This window comes from Somniosus microcephalus, chromosome 1 (assembly GCF_052327205.1).
Source record: "Somniosus microcephalus isolate GS21.2 chromosome 1, FLI_Smic_1.0, whole genome shotgun sequence".
In the NCBI taxonomy this organism is placed as follows: Eukaryota; Metazoa; Chordata; class Chondrichthyes; order Squaliformes; family Somniosidae; genus Somniosus; species Somniosus microcephalus.
Window position 1 is genome coordinate 385,390,524 of NC_140987.1, and position 21,208 is coordinate 385,411,731.

The window sequence follows — 21,208 nt, forward strand, 5'->3', positions numbered from 1 at the left end:
TGTTAGGCTAACTGGTCTATAGTTTCCAGCCTTTTGTCTGCTTCCCTTTTTAAATAAGGACGTTACATTAGCAGTTTTCCAACCTGCTGGGACCTTTCCTGAATCCAGGGAGTTTTGGAAAATTACCATTAATGCATCCACAATCCTTACCGCTACTTCTCTCAAGACCCTAGGATGTAAGCCATCAGGTCCAGGGGATTTATCCGCCTTTAGTCCCATTATCTTACCAAGTACCACCTCCTTAGTGATTTTAATCGTGTTTAGCTCCTCCCCCCCTATAGCCCCCTGTTTGTCTAGTGTTGGGATATTTTTAGTGTCCTCTACTGTAAAGACTGATACAAAATATTTGTTCAGCGTTTTTGCCATCTCCATGTTCCCCACCACTAATTTCCCGGTCTCGTCCTCTAAGGGACCAACATTCACTTTAGCCACCCTTTTTCTTTTTATATAACTGTAGAAACTCTTGCTATCTGTTTTTATATTTTTTGCTAGTTTACTTTCATAATCTATCTTCCCTTTCTTAATTAATCTTTTAGTTATTCTTTGATGGCTTTTAAATGCTTCCCAATCTTCTATCCTCCCACTAAATTTGGCTACTTTATATGCCATTGTTTTCAGTCGGATACTATCCTTTATTACTTTACTTAGCCATGGATTCCTCAGTGGAATATATTTTTCTTGAAAGTTGTGAAATATCTCCTTGAATGTACACCACTGCCCATGTACCGTCTTACACTTCAATCTATTTTCCCAGTCCACTTTAGTCAACTCTGCTCTCATACCTTCATAGTCTCCTTTATTTAAGCTTAGTACGCTGGTTTGAGATCCAACTCTCTCACCCTCCAACTGAATTTGGAATTCAACCATGTTATGGTCACTCGTTCCAAGGGGATCCTTTACTAGGACATTTTTTATTAATCCTGTCTCATTATACAGGACCAGATCTAAGATTGCCTGCCCCCTGGTTGGTTCAGTAACATACTGCTCAAGGAACCCATCCCTAATGCACTCTATGAACTCTTCCTCAAGGCTGCCCTGCCCAATTTGACTTGTCCAGTCAATATGAAAGTTAAAATCCTCCGTGATTATAGCTGTTCCCTTATTACAAGCCCCAACTATTTCCTGATTTATACTCCGACCAACAGAGTTGCAACTGTTAGGAGGCCTATAGGCTACGCCCACTAGTGACTTTTTCCCCTTATTATTCCTTATCTCCACCCAAACTGTTTCACTATCCTGATCCTTTGACCCAATATCATTTCTCACTATTGCAGTGATTCCATCCTTTATTAACATAGCCACCCCACCTCCCTTTCCTTCCTGTCTGTCCTTCCTAATTGTCAAATACCTCTGGATGTTTAGTTCCCAGTCATGGTCACCTTGCAGCCATGTTTCTGTAATGGCCACCAGATCATACCCATGTGTAGTTATTTGTACCGTGAACTCGTCTATTTTGTTACAAATGCTGCGTGCATTCAGATAAAGAACTTTTAAATATGTTTTGTGACAATTTATTCCTGCTTTTACCCCCTTTACTACTTTACCTTTATATATTCTGTCCCTTCCTGACACGCTCTGGTTTTTAATTCCCCCACTGCTACCTTGCTCTATTGCCTTCTCCGCTGACATTTTTATTTTTTGCTCTCTTGAAACCTCCCCCCCACTAATTAGTTTAAAGCCCTCTCTACAGCCCTAGTTATTCAATTCGCCAGGATTCTCGTCCCAGCACTGGCCAAGTGAAGTCCGTCCCAACGGAACAGCTCTCTCCTGTCCCAGTACTGGTGCCAGTGTCCCAAGAAGCAAAACCCATTTCTCCCACACCAGTCTTTGAGCCACGCATTTAACTCTCTGATTTTATTTACCCTAGCCAAATTTGCACGTGGCTCAGGTAATAATCCAGAGATTATTACCCTTGTGGTTCTGCTTTTTAATTTGGCCCCTAGCTGCTCATACTCCCTCAGCAGAGCCTCTTTCCTTGTCCTATCTATGTCATTGGTACCAACATAGACCACAACAACTGGATCCTCCCCCTCCCACTGCAAGTTTCTCTCCAGCCCAGAGGAGATGTCCTTAACCCTGGCACCGGGCAGGCAACACAGCCTTCGGGACTCTCACTCTCGGCTGCAAAGAACCCTATCTATCCCCCTAATGATACTATCCCCTACCACTACAACATTTCTTTTTACTCCCCCCACTTGAATGGCCCCTCATTCCACGGTGCTGTGGCCAGGTTGCTCATCCTCCCTGCAGTCCCTGCTCCTGCCCCCACAGGGAGTAAGAGCCTCGAACCTGTTGGAGAAGCGCAAGGGCTGCGGCTCCTCCAACACTACCTCCTGGATCCCCGTACCTGCCTCACTCATAATCACACCCTCCTGTCCCTGACCACGGACTACATCTGAATTAGTTAATCTAATTGGTGTGACTACTTCCTGGAACACAGAGTCCAGGTAACTCTCCCCCTCCCTGATGTGTCGCAGTGTTTAAAGCTCGGACTCCAGCTCATCAACACGGAACCGGAGTTCCTCGAGCAGCGAACACTTACTGCAGTTGTGATCACCATGAACATCAATGGTGTCCACCAGCTCCCACATATTGCAGCAGTAACACATCACCTGCTCTCCCATTCTATGTAATTAATTAAATTTATTATTTTTTTTAAATGATATATTTAAGGGCCCTGGTTCACAAACTATCCCGCTACACCACAGAGACTTTAAAAACTATAAACCACAGAGTTAAAGTTTTAAAAAAGAGAGAAATACTCCCAACCAATCACTTACCTGCTTTGTGGTGACGTCACCCCTCGATTACTTTTTACTTCTCTCCCTCCCTGAGATTGGAGATTAGTACGCCTACCCGCGCTCGGGCTCACCTTTTATACTCACCACCGCTCGAGTTCCCGCCGCTGCCGCTCTGAGGCCTACCCGCGCTCAGGCTCACCTTTTATACTCATCACCGCTCGAGTTCCCGCCGCTGCCGCTCTGAGGCCTACCCGCGCTCAGGCTCACCTTTTATACACACCACCGCTCGAACATAGGAACTGAGAAAACTATAATTGATCTATGGATGTTGAAAGACTACAGAAAGTACTCTACTTCAACAATGGAAAACCATATCAACTTTTTTTTTTTAAAGTTAAGAATTTTTTTCCTGTCTGATTCTATCTTTCTGGAATATTTTTCTTTAAATAGTGATTATTGATGCCATCATTGGAAATTTTTTTGGAGCAGTGAGCAAGTTCAACAGCATTGTTAGACAATCAACTTACACAGTTGAAATTAGTCAGATCATGAAGCTGATTGACTGTATCTATTGATGTTAATTCAGATACCTGAAGTGGTGATTAGACTCCAGGTCTAGTCACCTGTTTATCAGTATTAGGAAAAAACCTCAAACGAAATAGACAGAAAAAATACCAAAGATTTTAGTTAATCATAGTTCTTTGTTGCAAATATATATTTAAAACAGTGGGGGCTAAATTGGATAGCCCCGAAAACGGGCGCAGGGATTGCGATGCGCGATTACAACGCGCCCATTGATTGCACTGAAGGCAGCACACAAACTTCGTGCTACCTGTTCATTGAAATGATCTCTGCGTCCAGCCAACGCAAACTGTGCTGTTCATTGGCTGGATGCATCAGCAAAGGGCAAATATCGTGAGAGACTAGCACCACTTAAAACCAGCTTGCACTGCTTAAAGTTGGCCTGCACCTCTTAATGGGGAGGTGCATTGTGGCTGGAGCAGGTGTTGGGAGTCATGGCTTAAGAGATTCTGACCTGGCAAAGAGTGAGGAATGGCACAACAGGAGAAGAGAGCGGACTCCAAGGTTTTCAGACACAGCACTGGAGGTCTTGTGGAGGAAGTGGAAAGGAAGAGATGTCTTGTATCTGTAGCGGGGAACAGGGCCCTCCAGACACACGGTCAAAAGGCAGTGGGAGCAGGTAGCTGTGGAGGTCAATGCCATGAGTCAAGCTCCGAAGACCTAGATGTAGTGCTGCAAGAAGTTCAATAAGCTCACGAGTGGTCAAGGTCAGTGATTATATCTTCAAATGCCATGTCCTACCAACTGCACAGGTAGCCTCAGCCAGTGCTCAAATCACCACACCCCCATCACTCACATGGTATGTTGGCCTTCATAGCGAGAAGATTTGAGTACAGGAGCAAGGATGTCTTGCTGCAGTTGTACAGGGCCTTGGTGAGACCACATCTTGAGTATTGTGTGCAGTTTTGGTCGCCTTATCTGAGGAAGGATGTTCTTGCCATGGAAGGTGTGCAGCGAAGATTCACCAGACTGATACCTGGGATGGCGGGAATGACGTATGAGGAGAGATTGGGTCGATTGAGCTTATATTCACTGGAGTTTAGAAGAATGAGAGGGGATCTCATTGAAACTTATAAAATTCTAACAGGACTAGACAGACTAGATGCAGGAAGGATGTTCCCAATGGCGGGGGAGTCCAGAACCAGGGGTCACAGTCTAAAGATAAGGGGTAAGCCATTTAGGACAGAGATGAGGAGGAATTTCTTCACCCAGAGAGTGGTGAACCTGTGGAATTCTCTACCACAGAAGGAGGTAGAGGCCAATTCATTAAATATATTCAAGAAGGAGTTGGATATATTTCTTAAGGCTAAAGGGATCAAGGGGTATGGGGAGAAAGCAGGGACCGGGTACTGAACTTGGATGATCAGCCATGATTGCATTGAATGGCAGAGCAGGCTCGAGGGGCCGAATGGCCTACTCCTGCCCCTATCTTCTATGTTTCTATATCCTAACCCCCATGGGGGAGACAGTGCAGGCCATTATTGAGATAGCCACTGCTGAGGCTGTGGGCAGCAGCGGGGCTGAAACCATTGAAGATGATGGCATCCTCATACTGAATCCTCCTTCTCACATCCCACTTCCCCCTCATTCCACACTCTTCTGATTTACAAGCTGCAGATGGTGTAAGCATACATCCCTTACTCTCCCCCCCCACCACACCACAACCTTACCCTTGTGCCTTTTTCCTTTCAGATACCAAAGTAGTGCAACCTGGCCAGCAAGTGGAGTAACACCAAGAAGAGAGTGATGACGAAGACACAACACAGTCACTTGATTTCACACTTGCAGCCATGAGCTCAGATACTGACACTGCGAATATCTTAGAGGATAGATTAAAGGCAGGATCTGCATGTGGCGAGACACCGGGCACGAGTGAGCTGTAGCCAGGGCAGAGGGCAAGGATAGCGCAGGTGCCAGCTCACCAGAAGGCAAGGTCACAGACAGGTTCTGTTACAAAGGACTCAGATGAGTACTTCGATGGGTGGCCTACAAAAGAACGCTGATGGATATGCACAACAAAAAGCTTAGTGCATTGGGAAGCCTGCCAGAAAGCCTGCGGTCAATATCAAGGAGTCCAACGCCAACTTGGCACAGGGCTTTGTGCAGAGCTTGGAGCTCATCCTTTCCAGCATGGAAGTGGTGGCCAACTCTGTTCACACACTTGTGGACCCAACCATGATGCAGCATCTGATGGCCAATGTCGCAGCTTCCATTGCAGCACAAGCAGCAGCCGCCCAATGTCTGAATGCAGCAGTGGAAGCTCAGACTTCTGTCATCATGGCTGTGGACTACAGTGTGCAAAGGGGCTTGCAGGGTGTCACTGCAGTCCATCAATCTGTCCTCCAACAGATTAGGATTGCTGAGGCACCGTCATGGGGAAGTGGCAGTGACTCCATGGAGCATGAACCTGCTGTCCTCTCTCAGGAAGACAGCATTCATCCTCTCACCCCTGCCACTCCGGCAGTGCCCTTGCTGTTGCTGGTCAGCCAAAAAGCCCATACTGCTGCCACCCATGCAGAGATGGTGCAGTCCAAAGCCAGGCCTTCTCGGCTCAGAGCTACTCGAGGTCATCCTCCATCTGCAATCTCTTCCACTGATAGTCAACAGCATTCCACCAGCCATGCTGCAGCCACTGGAGTAGCACTGCGTAGGAGGGCGAGGACAGGCAAAGGCACATGGAAGACAGGCACTAAGGGAATGCACAAGGCTGGTTAGTTGACTTTTGTATGCAATATGGCATGATTTCATTTATAAAATTGGTTTGGAGTGTTTATTTTGTGGCGGCTTTTATTTTTTCCATTGTGGCCAAGTAGACGCGATGATGGTCAGTAACAGAGGGAAGGAAAGGTGTGGGACTGTTAGTTAATGGGGAATTGGGATTGCATTTACTGGTATCGCGCTCTGATGAGTTCTTCACTGACGGCGCAGGCAGAAAGGGGCTGTCTAGGTTGCCTCCTCAGCTGCTGGCCATATAGCCGGAGGCAAGAGCTGTGCCCTCATAATGGCGAGATTTTGCAGCATGCAGCAGACCACCAAGAATCTTGACACACACTCTGCCAAGCATTGCAGGGCAGCAGAAGCATTGTTTCAGCACGCAAATGGTCTGCTCTATCACATTTTGTGTGGAAGCATGGCTTTCATTGTATGCATGCTGCCTACGCGTGCGTGGGTCAACGTTCCCTACTGTGCACCTCTGTCGGTCCTGCACAGCCCGGGACAGGCTTTTTCAATGTAGAGTTGTGAATGGGTTGTGCAGTCCCTTAAAAGGGCTGCACATCCTAAAAACGAGGAAACATTGGCTTGGGTTATGCACTGGAGCCATAAGCCATATCGTCAGCAGATAGCCCTCGTCGCCCTTTGGTTTGGCGTGGTGCTGAAATGCAGCTGGCACAGCAAATTGACGCAGAATGAAGGCATCATGACCGGGGACCTGCATGATGCGCTGAGTATGGTCACACACCAGCTGGACGTTGAGGGAGTGGAATCCCTTTTGGTTCTGGTACAGGGCAGAGTTGACATGCAATGCGATCTGCATGCAGTCAATGGCACCCTGCACCATGGGGAAGCCTGCAATCCAAGTGAAGCCAAGTGTTCGCTCCGCCTGCTTTTCTCTGGCAATAGAGAATGAAATGTAGTTAGCTCTCTGAACAGAGCCCCTCAATGACCACCTTGCACAACAGTGGACAGCAAACTGAGGGATGTTGCAAATATCTCCAGCTCTAGCCTGGAAGGAGCCAGACATATAAAAGTTCATCACAATGGCCACCTTCACAGTCAGTGGCGATGCGGTCCTTGCCCTGCTTTGAGTTTACAGTTGTGGCTGCAGTAGGTAGCAGATTTCAGTGAGGATGTTCTTAGTGAAGCATAGACGTCTCACACATTGTTCCTTGCTGAGATTCAGGTAGGAGAATTGCTCCCTGAAAAGATATGGCCTCCTGCTGAGAGCCTTTCTCCCTCTCGACCGCCTCCCCCCCTCTTCCAGCAGCTTGTCCTGCTCTGTGTGGCTTTTGTTCATTCTCTAAGTGATGCTGTATTCCAAGGGGAATGCCTACTAGTGCACCCATGGCTAGCAGCAAGTGGTTTGTGCAGAAGCCTTGAAGTCAGCAAAAAGTCTTTCAGCACCTGCCATGCTATTCCCTGTAGAGTTCTGCAACTTGGAACAACTATAGAAAGCACCAAACACTTGTAGAATCATAGCAACAGCCTGAAGAAAACAACAACCAGCAACTAACCTGTAAGTAGTTGATAAACCCTTTAAAAGGCACTGGTGGTGGTGGTGGGGGAGAAGAGAGGGGGGCGTTCTTCCTGCTGTTGAACGCGTATTCATCTGTGTGAGCTTGAGAGAGGATGTTGGCAGGAGCATTGACCTACGAAATGGCACTGTTGGCATCAAATCAGTGTTGCACACTGATTGGTGTCATGATCTGCCTGCTCTGCATACTTCCGGCAGATGTTAGCTGCACGCGTGAAAACACCCTCACCATTATGACGTCCGGCGCAATTCGCCCTACAAGTGCGCGCGCCACATTGGACGCAATTTTGGTACCCAAACAGCACCCGTAGCGCCCAAACAACGGTCGCTACCGATCCCAATTCCAGGCCGTATATTTCTCCTTTAAGCTCCATGAAAAACTATGCTCATAGTCTTCAGCAACTATCATGATTATTTAGTGTGAAACTTTTCAAGTAAATACGATTCTCTAAAAAATAACATTTTAAAAAGCTAACAAAACAAAAAATCGTTAAGAACAAAACAAAAATTACCTGACAAAAACAGAGCTTTGTCGATCATGTATTCTTCTGAAAACCGAATATGGCAAAAGTTTTTCTTGCTTTTACGAATGGCTATGATTTCACCACACTGTCCAAAAACCTCAGTGATCATCTCTTCTGAACCATTCTCTGGTAAGCCACTAACAAAGACAGTTTTGCATCCCGGAGGCCTCTCCCGTATAGCAGGTGGTGGAAGACCTAAATAAAAAAAGCTTGAAGAATTAAAACTGTAGGAGATTATATACATAAACATACAAACATATAAAGCTACAGTAGTACAACTTCAAACATCAAATTGCTGTTTTCGTTAACTGCTTTCTTCAATTTTTACCAAGACAAAGTTAGATTACAGGTCAGAATTTGCTGAAACAGTGTGATGTGCAACGTACGCCGTTCATCTTGCACTATACTTGCGCCAAAGTGTGCCGGAAAATCGATCTGGCTACTGTGCCGCGAGCTCAATGACGAATCAGGGACCTCGTTCATGATACGGCCAATGGCTTACCATGCAGACCAACCAATGGCACTATAAAAAGCTGAGGGTAGGCATCATAACTGAGATTGCGTCTTGGCATTAGGAGTTATGGGAGTTGCATGTTCTTAAATCAATTAAACAAAAGTGTGCAAAATGCTGAAAAAAGTAATTTTCAGTGTTTGCACATCCTCTTTTCCCCCAGAGATGCTGCAAAAGGATGTAAAGAAACGGGCCCAAAACTTTGGGCATGAGGACCTGTGTGACCTACTGGCTGAGTTGGAGCTTTGACAAGACTGGCTACTGGGGGACACCAAGGGTAAGGGCTCCTGGCAAGTTGAGTCAGGTGGCATGGAGGGAGGTAGCCAGGACCCAGAGTGCCATGTCGGTAATTCCTTGTTCGGGCAACCAGTGCTGAAAGAACTACAACAACCTGACCGGGGCAGGCAAGGTAAGCATTCTCTGGGCTTTAATTCAGAACTCGGCAGTTTATTAAAAGTTGCAGAGAAAAATAATTGAAAGTTATCTATCGCTAACAGTTTTTTTTTTTTTTTTTAAGAGGCTTAAACTAGAAAGGGGTTATCCTTTTAATTCAGTGTTTGGAGATGAGGGGCACGATCAGGTGCTTTCATATGGAGATGCATTTGCTTACTCAGGACAGAACCCAAAGGCAATTTAGTCATAAAAGTCTATTACCAAGGGAACAGCCTTTTCAAAGTGGGCTGCTGATGCATTTGACAGCTTCATGGGCCAGAACTTCGGATCCCCACAGGTGAGTACGCGCTGGGTACTCACGCGTAGGCCCAACGAAAGTGCTGGTTTTGTGCATGCACTGTGTATGCGCGGGAAACCGGAACTTCCGTCCCCTTAAAGGAAGGGGTTCACAGGTCGAACACGTGCGCCGGAGAGGCAGCGCGTACGCCTGGAACTTCCGTTTTTTTTGCAGGTTTCTCCAGGAGGGCAAGTCCCCAGGAGCTACGCTTGTAAAGTCGCAAGGCCTGCTTTTAACAAGGCAATTGGTGAATTAAGTTAAATTAAAACATTTTTTCCCACAGGTTTATTATTTTTAAATACTTTAAAGAAAGGCAAGTTTATTTTTAGCCCCGTTAGAAACTGTTAAGTCTGTGTGTCCCAGTTAAGCTTATTATAAATCACTGGACACAGACCACAAGAATAACTTTAACAGGTCTTTACTATTCGGGGGTCAGGGCTGAACTGCCCAGCAAATCCCTACACAACACTTATATACCGGTGTGGTCACCACCGGTATTACAGTATACAGCAGCCAAGAGAAAGTAGTACATCTCTTAAGGTAGTTCTCTTAAGGTGGAACAGGTTACATACACCACAGAAACTATAATTATTTTTTTCAAAAATTTAAATTATTGTTTAAAATAGTTATTTTATGTAATTTATAGTTATTTTAAAAATGTGATTAAAAAAAAAAAATTATTTGTAGTTTTAGTGATGTTTTGGGACTGAATTGTATTCATAGATTTGACAGGTCTTCCTGCCAAATCTATGAATACAGATTCCCTGCTACAGGAAACTTTGGTTTATCCGGAGGTTAACTGTCTGGAATACTCAAGCCACCGGCAAAAATCAGGAGCCGTTTTGTTAGTTTTTTTTTCTTTTCGTTGCTTTTTTTCACCAGTCAGGCTCTGCAAGGTCTCACTGAAGCTGTTGCTAAGCAACAGGGTTTGTTACCAGATACGGAGCTCAAAATCTCCGTATGTTTCAACATTAGCGCTGGTTTGTCTGGCAGTTTTGATGGGACGGCAACAGCTCGGTCCTGTCGGTGCCAGATAGCATAAAGTTTCCTGTACCATTGACTCTCCATGGCCCACGTGATCCCAGGGGACGCTTCGAACTAACTGCACCCCTGGGATACGCAAGCACTGTGCGCCGGCAGTTGGAGCAGGCCCAGGATCGGAATCCCACGCGGGCCCACAGCACAACGGCCGGCGCGCTAGGCAAGTGCAGGTCGGAGGCTTGCACCCGCGGGAAGCCTCCAACCCAAAGTTCTGGACCCATGTCTCTGCTGAAGAAAACATTGCAATGCCTGCCAAGTCCCCTCTCACTTGGACATGTGCACCTCTTACACACCAACTCACCTAACCTTTCTTCTGTGTATTGATGGGCATGAAGGAGTAGGATAGCCCCCTGCCTGCACAGACCACCTACTCCTCATTCTTATCCTCAGTGGTACCTAAGTTACCCCATAGGACTGCAGAATTGCTTGTAAATAGTCTGAAGTTTATAATTCTTATTTTTTATAAGAATTTGTGTTGACATTCGTTCTTTCAAAAATTGTTTCATATTGTTGAACAATTTTCCATTTAAAGTGTTACAACAGGAAAGTGTTTGTACAATTTCTAATATCACTGCTGGCCTTTTAGTCCTTGGCTACCTTCCGTGTTGCGCCTGCTATGTTGTTGCCCAACAGTACGCTGTATGTAGAGGGGTGCAGAATTCACCATTTGTCTGCCAGTTTTAAAAGATTTCAGTTTTCAGTAGTTGCCTCTTGATTACATTTTACTGCTTCTTTGTTCCCATCTGCTTTTACAATGACACTGTTTGTTGACTGTTTATTACTGCACTGTTGTACTGAATAAAAGGTCAATCATATATTTCAATCTTGCTTTTATTTCTTTGGGTTCACGATCCCACATGGATCAGTCCATGGCAAAATTGTTCCAGCCTTCCTGCTGCAGCTGGTGTGACTTGGGCTGGGGGAGGGACAGAGGTGGGATTATCACTGTTCAAACACCTGAGCCACCAGCTGTTCTCTGGCCACTGCCATCGTGCCCTTCTCTGGGAAGCCACCACCCATTGGCTCAGCGGGTCGGGATCGTCCAGTTCTACGGGCATCTCGTCTGGATAGGCCATTGCAATGTTTTCACCTCCATATCGCGCATAGAGGTGGGAGTCCTGAAAGTTGTCTTCAGACACCAACAGGACTCTGGCTGGCAAAACCGGCCAGAAAATTACAAAAACAATATCGGAGAACAATTTCCACACCGCTGGAGTGAGGATCTACAGCTTTTATGGTCCCTTTGTTGACCTCCCAGGCCGAGAGTCCTGTGAGGGCCATAAATCACATCAATACCAGTTCATCTGGTCCATTACTTTTCAGTCTAAGAGGCTGTATTATGAAAATGGGCGTAAACTCAGGAAATTCACAATCGGCACTGACTGCAATGATGGGCAGAGCTGTGAAAGTGGATTTTTCTCGGATTGTGCAAGGGTATCAGCAGAGCGGTTCAAAACTCCCAGCTAATTATGTTGCAGCACAACTAATGGTGCAACCTGCTTACTCCGTTACTTCCTGGAACTTTTACAATTAAGTAATGGCGCACGCCGTTGATGCACCATTACTATGATACAAGTTTCCAACAAATTCTGACCCATTGTCTCACTGCTCCTCAATTACAGCACCTGTAGGGGAAAGGCTCTATATAATATATTAAAATAAGAGAACCACATCAACTATACTGTACCAGTGAGCCATATATTTAATTTATAATAAATACCATGCATTAGAAAATTAGATAGCAAAACTATTTTATTGTATGTGTCTTTACTTATAATCACAGAATCACAGAAACCCCACAGTGCAGATAGAGGCCATTTCGGCCCATCGAGCCTGCACCGACACATATCCCACCCGATCCCCGTAACCCCAACACATATCCCACCCTATCCCTGTAACCCCACCTATTTAATCCCCCTAACACTAAGGGTCAATTTATCATAGCCAATCAACCTAACCCGCACATCTTTGGACTGTGGGAGGAAACCGGAGCACCCGGAGAAAACCCATGCAAACACGGGGAGAATGTGCAAACTCCACACAGACAGTCGCCCAAGGCCGGATTTGAACCCGGGTCTCTGGCGCTGTGAGGCAACAGTGCTAACCACTATGCCACCGTGCTGTAAGCTTACTTTCTCAATCATGAGAAATCAAGAACAAATGGAATTGGCATCTCTAGTAAATTATTTAAATAAAAAGAAATGAAAATTTTCAAGAAACATCAAGAGCGTTTGAAAGTTATTTGTACAGTCAATATTTTCTATTGCATACGTAACTTCTACTATGCCTAGATTCATCTGGGAATGGAATTTAGGAAGAGCTGGTACAGTTAATGTGGAGTGAGGTGCCTTTCCATTGGTGTTCAATGACTTACTTCAAGCCAGCTTCGCCATTCAATAAAATCATGGCTGAGCTTCTACCTCAACACCACTTTTCCGCCCAATCCCCATATCCCTCATTTCCCCTAGAATCCAAATATCTATCCATCTCAGCCTTGAATATACTCAATGGCTCAGCATCCACAGCCTTTTTGAGTAGCGAATTCCAAAGATTCACAGCCCTCTGAGTGAAGAAATTCCTCCACATCTCAGTCTTAAATGGCTGACCCCTTATCCTGAGACTATGCCCCCTAGTTCTAGACTCTCCAGCCAGGGGAAACAACCTCTCAGCATCTACCCTGTTAATCTCCCTCAGAATCTTATATGTTTCAGTGAGATCACCTCTCTTCTAAACTCCAGAGAGTATAGGCCCAATCTACTCAATCTCTCCTCATAGGACAACCCTCTCATCCCAGGGATCAATCTAGTGAATCTTTGTTGCATCACCTCTAAGGCGGTGCTACGAAAATTGTAGTAAGACTTTCTTACTCTTGTACTACAACCCCATTGCAATAAAGGCCAACATGCCATTAGCCTTCCTAATTGCTTGCTGTACATGAATGCTAACTTTGTGTTTCCTGCACGAGGACACCTAAATCTCACTGAACACCCAACATTTAATATTTTCTCACCAGTTAAAAAATATTGTTTTTCTATTCTTCCTATCAAAGTGAATAATCTCACATTTTCCCACATTATACTCCATCTGCCACCTTATTGCCCACTCACTTAATCTGTCTATATCCCTGTTCAGGCTCTTTGTGTCCTCCTCACAGCTTACTTTCCCAACTAGCTTTGTATCATCAGTATACTTGGGATACATTGCACTCGATCCCTTCATCACCTAGGGAGCTTGAACCAACTGTAGTAACCAATTGCTGCCCATCTGAAATCAACCAATTGAGCAGATGGAAGAAATAATAATTTGAACTCTCAAACTTCTGGCCCAAGTATGAGAGTACGACCAACTAAGCCAAACAGACATACAATACTGGATGCAGAGTAAAATCATATGGTTAAGAAGATGCCAAATACCAACGTAATTTGGTAAAAAATGCCCAAATACCAAGAAAACATACTTCTGTTTCAGATTCTATCCCCAGGACAGATAAGGCATCGGTTAGTTGAAATGATAATGTGTTCTTAGTCCTGGCAATACACCTTAATCTCATCAGAAAAGATCTACTGGAAACTTTCTTTTTACCGGCACCTAAATAACCGGAAATCTCTCTTAACCGGCAAAATTCAGAAGCAGGTTCAGGTAAGTTTTACTTCATATTAGTGGCCGTGTAACCGGGGTTTCTGGATCTGTGGCCGTGTAACCGCGGTTCCTGCACTTGTTGCCATGCAACAGGGACGCCTGGATCTGTGGCCGTGTAACCGGGGTTCCTGCACCTGTTGCCATGCAACAGGGACGCCTGGATCTGTGGCCGTGTAACCGCGGTTCCTGCACTTGTTGCCATGCAACAGGGACGCCTGGATCTGTGGCCATGTAACCGGGGTTCCTGCACCTGTTGCCATGCAACAGGGACGCCTGGATCTGTGGCCGTGTATGGGGCTCTCGTACCTTAGTAAGTATACCTCACTGTAATCCGGACTTTTTGATCAACTGGCTTCACGCCGGTCCTGTCGGTGCCGGATAAAAAAGTTTCCTGTACTTCTATTTCCCACAGTCTTTATCAGTGTAGTTTCCCAGGAGTGAAATAGCCAAATTAATGCCATGTTTGGCACGTCTGTACTCTGCACTGATGGACAGTAGGAAACAGATTTAGACTGTCAAATACATTTCACATACTGCAGATGTCTAAAAGAGTGCAGTTGTTCATCCAAAGTGTCTGGGCTGGATACAAGTCTAACATACTCGTTCAGTTCCCAGTGGTAACAGGAATGATATTCCAATAAAATAAGCTACCAGTCGCCCGATGACCTTTGAAGGCTTAGTAACCAATTAAATGCATCACTAGGAAAGAAGAAAGCTTGAAAGCAAACTTAACTTTTAAACAGACATACATTTTCATTGCACTTCAACATTCTCGTCATTACATTTCCACAAAGTTCTAATCTGAATAATTTTAACTTTATTTTGAGCATTCTGATAACACCGGCTGTAAAAGTTGTATGAACAATAGAAATGTCAGACTGGTGCAGTAGACAGGTCAACTATATTAACTAGAATGTAAAGAAAGATTTTTAATTGATTCATTAGAGCAGGACTTTTCCACAGATTCCACTTTTTCACCACCCTCAACTTCATAAAAGGGAACAGTTCCCAATCAATATACATTGGTAAATCTCATGAGACTATATAATTGATTGACAGTCTGTTTTGGCTTGTTTTCAAATATTTGAGAAGATGCCAAATACCAATGCAATTTTGTCAAGCTTTGTGGCTCTACTTTGGAAGAAAAAGTGTATCAATTAAGTGTTGGCGGCAAAGCAGCAGCTGGAATATGTGTCACCTAGTTCAGAAAATGCACACTGCCCCACTGCAGGAGCAACTGTGATGTTTAGTAACGAGAGATAAAACAGGTCACAGTTACTCAAATACCCTCACACTGACTTTCATGAAATAATGATGCAGAAGGTATCCTTCAAGTACTTGCTGTCAAGGTAGAGTAAGTTTCACTATTACAGCTTTGGAAGAGATTTTTGAATCTTGTGCTAGTAACGGAGTAATATTTTTGATCAACAAATATTTCCTGAAGACTACATCAATAGTATCCCATCATGCATTTGAATGACAGTTGTGCATTCTTGGCAGTGCACTGAAAATAGATTGAAGTTACTCAAATACAGTACAGAACATATAATTTTGAACATATAAATGAACAGGTCTTCACAATTATACTTACAATAGAGGTTTTTGGGTTACGTGTGTGTGATTGCTCCGGGACTGGAGAATTTTTTTGTGTAACTTGTAGCTCTGAGCCTCTTAACACTCTTAGGTTAAATGCAATTAACAACTATCCCTTTCATTAATCAGTGTTTGGGAAATCAAGAGGTATGGTGTGCCGATTACTTCAACATGAACTCATCTCCCTCTCACCAGGTGCATGCAGGTTCATAGTACAACCAGTTTACCAGTCATTTGTATTTCAATTCAATTTTCACAATGCTGCACGTGGCAGGATTGAAAGCCTTTCAACAAAAAAGCCAGAATGCTTCCTATTAGTATCAACATTGACAGCAGTTTTGAGGCATCTTTCAGACAATATATTTGTGTAAGGGAAGAAGGAAAGTTCCAATTGGCTGAATTATCTTAGCCTCCTCGATAAGTGCATTGTTGTCTTTCATATCTTTTAATCACAGCTACTGGTGGAAGGTAATGAAGATAACAACAGTGGACAATAATATCAGCATTTTATAGTTTAATCAAATCAATGAATTCAAAGTTGGGTCCAACATAATCAAGTGCTAAAGCATGAAAGAAAGCATAAATCTTTTCTGTCATTGTTGTCCAGATTTTTTTTTACTGCAGTGTTACTGTTTCAGTCAAAAAAACAACTAAACATTGTTGTAACAAACTACTGTATTTTCGTTGGTGGTGCCTCACCTTCATTAGTCAGCAGATAATCTGAAACCTTGATTAATAACTAATCATAGAATGGTTACAGCACGGAAGGAGGCCATTCGGCCCATCGAGCCCGTGCCGACTCTCAGCTAGTTCCACTCCCCTGCCCTTTCCCCGTAACCCTGCAAATTTGTTTCCTTCTGATACTTATCCAACTCCCTTTTGGAAAGATTGAGTCTGCCTCCACCACCCTTTCAGGCAGTGCATTCCAGATCTTAGCCACTCGCTGCGTAAAAACATTTTTTTCTTGCATCACCTTTGGTTCTTTTGCCAATCACCTTAAATCTGTGCCCTCTGGTCCTCGACCCTTCTGCCAATGGAAACAGTTTCTCCCTATCTACGCTGTCCAGACCACTCATGATTCTGAACACCTCTATCAAATCTTCTCTGCTCCAAGGAGAACAACCCCAGCTTCTCCAGTCTATTAACGTAACTGGAGTCCCTCATTCCTGGAATCATTCTCGTGAATCTTTTCTGCACCTTCTCGAACGCCTTCACATCCTTCCTAAAGTGTGGTGCCCAGAATTGAACACAGTACTCCAGTTGGGGCCGAACCAGTGTTTTATACAGGTTCATCATAATTTTCACACCTTTGTACTCTATACCTCTATTTATGAAGCCCAGGATCCTGAAAGCCTTTTTAACTGCTTTCTCAACCTGCCCTGCCACCTTCAACGATTTGTGCACATATACCCCCAGGTCTCTCTGTTCGTGCATCCCCTTTCGGATTGTACGATTTAGTTTATATTGCTTCTCCTCATTCTTTCTACCAAAATGTATCACTTCACACTTTTCTGCGTTAAATTTCATCTGCCACATGTTCGCCCATTTCACCAGTCTGTTCGCCCATTTCACCAGTCTGTCTATGTCTTCCTGAAGTCTATCACTCTCCTTCTCACTGTTCACTATACTTCCAAGTTTTGTGTCATCTGCAAATTTTGAAATTGTGCCCTGTACACCCACGTCCAAGTCATTAATATATATCAAGAAAAGCAGTGGTCCTAGAACCGACCCCTGGGGAACACCACTTACGTTCCTCCAGGCCAAATACCATTCACCACTACTCTCTGTTACCTGTCATTTCGCCAACTCCGTATCCATGCTGCCACTGTCCCTTTTATTCCATGGGCTTCAACTTTGCTGGCGAGCCTATTATGTGGTTCTTTGTCGAACGTCTTTTGGAAATCCTTGTACACTACATCAACTGCATTACCCTCATCAACCCTCTCTGTTACCTCATCAAAAAAATCGATCAAGTTGGTTAAACATGATTTGCCTTTAACAAATCCATGCTGGCTTTCCTTAATTAATCCACACCTATCCAAGTGACTCTTAATTTTTTTCCTGATTACTGTTTCTAAAAGCTTCCCCACTACCAAGGTTAAACGGCCTGGCCTGTAGTTGCTGGGTTTATCTTTACACCCTTTTTTGAACAATGGTGTAACATTTGCAATTTGCCAGTCCTCTGGCACCACCCCCGTATCTATGGAGGATTGGAATATTATGGCCAGTACCTCTGCGATTTCCACCCTCAATTCCCTCCGCATTCTAGGATGCATCCCATCTGCTCCTGCTGACTTACCTACTTTAAGTACAGCCAGCCTTTCTAATACCTCTATCAATTTTTATACCATCAAGTGTCTCCACTACCTCCTCCTTCACTATGTCTATGGCAACTTCCTTGGTGAAGACAGATGCAAAGTACTCATTTATTACCTCAGCTATAGCCTCTGCCTTCATGCATAGGTCTCCTTTTTGGTTCCTAATTGGCCCCACCCCTCCTCTTACTACCCTTTTACTATTTAAATGCCTATAGAAGACTTTTGGATTACCTTTTATGTTGGCTGCCATTCTATTCTCATACCCTCTTTTTGCTCCTCTTATTTTCTTTTTCATTTCTCCTCTGACCTTTCTGTATCTAGCCTGATTCTCGGATGTATTTGCAACCTGACATCTGTCATACGCACTCTTTTTCTGCTTCTTCATATTCTCTATCTGTTTCGTCATCCAGGGAGCTCTGACTTTAGTTGCCCAACCTTTCCCCCTCGTGGGAATGTACCTCAACTGTACCCAAACTATTTCTTTTTTAAAGGTAGTCCATTGTTCCCTTACAGTTTTGCCTGCCAATCTTTGATTCCAGTTTACCCGGGCCAGATCCATTCTCATTCCTCTGAAATTGGCCTTCCCCCAATTAAATATTCTTACTCTAGATTGCTCCCTGTCCTTTTCCATCGCTAATCTAAACCGTATGATATTATGATCGCTGTTCCCTAAATGTTCACCTACTGACACTTGCTCCACTTGACCCACCTCACTCCCCAGAGCCAGATCCAGCAATGCCTCCTCCCTCGTCGGACCGGAAATATACAGATCAAGAAAGTTCTCCTGAACACACTTCAGAAATTCAGTCTATATTAGGATAGTTGAAGTCCCCCATTACTACTCCATAGTTCTTGCACTTCTCTGTAATTTCTCTGCAAATTTGCTCCTCCATATCTTTCCCACTATTTGGAGGTCTATAGAATACACCTAGTAGTGTAATGGCACCTCTATTATTTCTTAACTCTAGCCATATAGATTCTGCCCTTGACCCCTCCAAGACAGCCTCCCTCTCCAGCACTGTAACATTCTCCTTAACCAATACTGTCACACTACCTCCTATCTTTCCTTCCCTATCTTTCCTGAACACTTTATAACCAGGAATATTTAATCCCCAATCCTGCCCTTTTTTGAGCCAGGTCTCAGTTATTGTCACAAATCTTCATATTGCCATGTGGCTATTTGCGTCTGCAGCTCACTTACCTTGTTTACTACGCTTCGTGCATTCACATACATACACTGTAACCCCATCTTAGAACATCCTGTATTCTCTCTTAGTTGGACCCCACCCAATACTTTACTATTTCTTACTTTAGTGCTCTCTGCCTCTCCCAATCCTTTGAACACTTCATTTTCCCTTTCTAATGTTACATCCTGGTGCCCATCCCTCTGACAAATTAGTTTAAACCCTCCCCAACAGCACCAGCAAACCTCCCTGTGAGGATATTGGGTCCCGTCTATACAGGCCCCACCTCCCCAGAACCGGTTCCAATGCCCCAGGAATCTGAAGCCCTTCCTCCTACACCAACTAAGTTGCCTATTCTCATGATATTATGGCAATGATACAATTGAACAGTTTGTCCTTGATGGGAGTACATCGATTAAAAGTACACTGAAGGAAATTTATTCAGTGCACTGAAGCCTTTCACTGTTCTATTCTTTAGCACAAATCCGGTGATCGGCTAAATATTGCCTTTTGTTGGTGAATGCACGGTTCACAAAAATCCATCAGAAGCAAGATATAAATAAATCATGAAAAATAACTGTAAGTTGCCATCAACAATTAATTATTCTCTTGCTACTCACACACTTACTTGGATTTGGAGGAAAAAGTGTACAGCTTTTACAATGGATGATCTCCTTGACTACAAGCATGTCTTGAGGAATTGTCGGAGGGACGATGCCCAATCCAGGCATCATTGGGTTAATAGGTGCCATTCCGGTCATCATGCTAATGCCTCGATCAAACTCTGGAAAGAGGGATACAAAAAATGTGAAGGTTTGATAATCACTTGCACTTTGCTAGGTCAAAAGAACCTTTTAAGCCTTGCTAGTCTTTCATTAACCCTTATGTATTGAATTCAAAATCCTTGCACTCATCTACAAACCAATTGTTGGCCTTGTCCTTTCCTACTTCTGCACTTTCCTCCAGCCCTAAGTGCCAGAGAACACTGCGGATTCTGTCCTCCTTTGCATCCCTCCTCTTTCTGCTCTCCCTCCAATCTTGATGGCAAATTCTGGAAAGCCCCTCCCCTTGGTCTTGCTCCTCAAAAGCTCTCTTTTTGATTATGCCTTCGGTCACATCCCATTTCTGCTTGGTACATGATTTTACCTCCATAAAGTGCTTTGGAACATTTTATATGATGTTAAAGGCCTGGGCACCTTTTGGGATTTTTTGCTAATTTTTCCACTGAAAGGATTTTAGGAAAAAAAGTCACTTTAAAGGATGTATCTTAAAGCAAAGTACATTCACACAGGTTTAAAATAAAAGGCGCAGAGACAAAAATGCAATTAAAATGCTAAGACTGCAAACAATAAGCAATTTGTTAGCCTGTTGTGATAATTGATTGTGTTTGGAGGTTCCTGGTTGCTGGGCAGCGGTGCTGACAAAGGCCCTCCCCTCTGGTTGTGAACAAAGGAATAAGGGATATATAAAAAAAGAGACACTCAGCCAAGTCAGGTCTTCATACAAAAACTGCAAGGGCAAGCTTCTGTCAGGTCAAGGAGAATGCAGGAGTGGTTTTGTTTACGCCAAGCAGACGACCCACTGAATTTTTGAACTAGGCAAAGATAAGTTACACTGATTGAATTAAGTGAGCCTGGTAAAAGACTTGCATTTATATAGCGCCTTTCATGACCTCAGGACGTCCCAAAGCACTTTATAACCATTAAATACTTTTTGAAATGTAGTCATTGTTGTAGTGTAGGAAACGCAGCAGCCAATTTGCGCACAGAAAGCTCCCATAAGCAGCAATGTGTTGACGACCAGATAATCTGTTTTAGTGATGTTGATGGAGGGATAAAAATTGGCCAGGACACCGGAGATAACGCCCCTGCTCTTCTTTGAAATAGTGCCATGGGATCTTTTACGCCTTGGTTTAATGCCTCATCCAAAAGACGGCACCTCCAATAGCGCAGCACTCATTTAGTACAGCACTGAAGTGTCAGTCTAGATTTTTGTGTTCAATTCTCTGGAGGGCGAATTGAGCCCACAACCTTCTGATTCAGAAACGACAATGCTACCAACTGAGCCACAGCCGGTCATAACTGTTGTTGTGT

General features: G+C 44.1%; 1 protein-coding gene across 10 annotated transcripts in view; it reads right to left on the reverse strand.

The window, feature by feature from the left end:
* Positions 1-21,208, reverse strand: part of LOC147125071 (ecto-NOX disulfide-thiol exchanger 2-like) — a 361,733-nt gene that overhangs the window by 63,576 nt on the left and 276,949 nt on the right. For all 10 annotated transcript variants that reach the window (XM_085996910.1, XM_085996960.1, XM_085996945.1 and 7 more), the window contains 2 exons: positions 19,744-19,899; positions 8,088-8,294 (listed from right to left, as the gene is read on the reverse strand). In XM_085996910.1, coding sequence (XP_085853036.1) covers positions 8,088-8,294; positions 19,744-19,899 — 363 coding nt within the window. The remainder of the gene's footprint in view (positions 1-8,087; positions 8,295-19,743; positions 19,900-21,208) is intronic.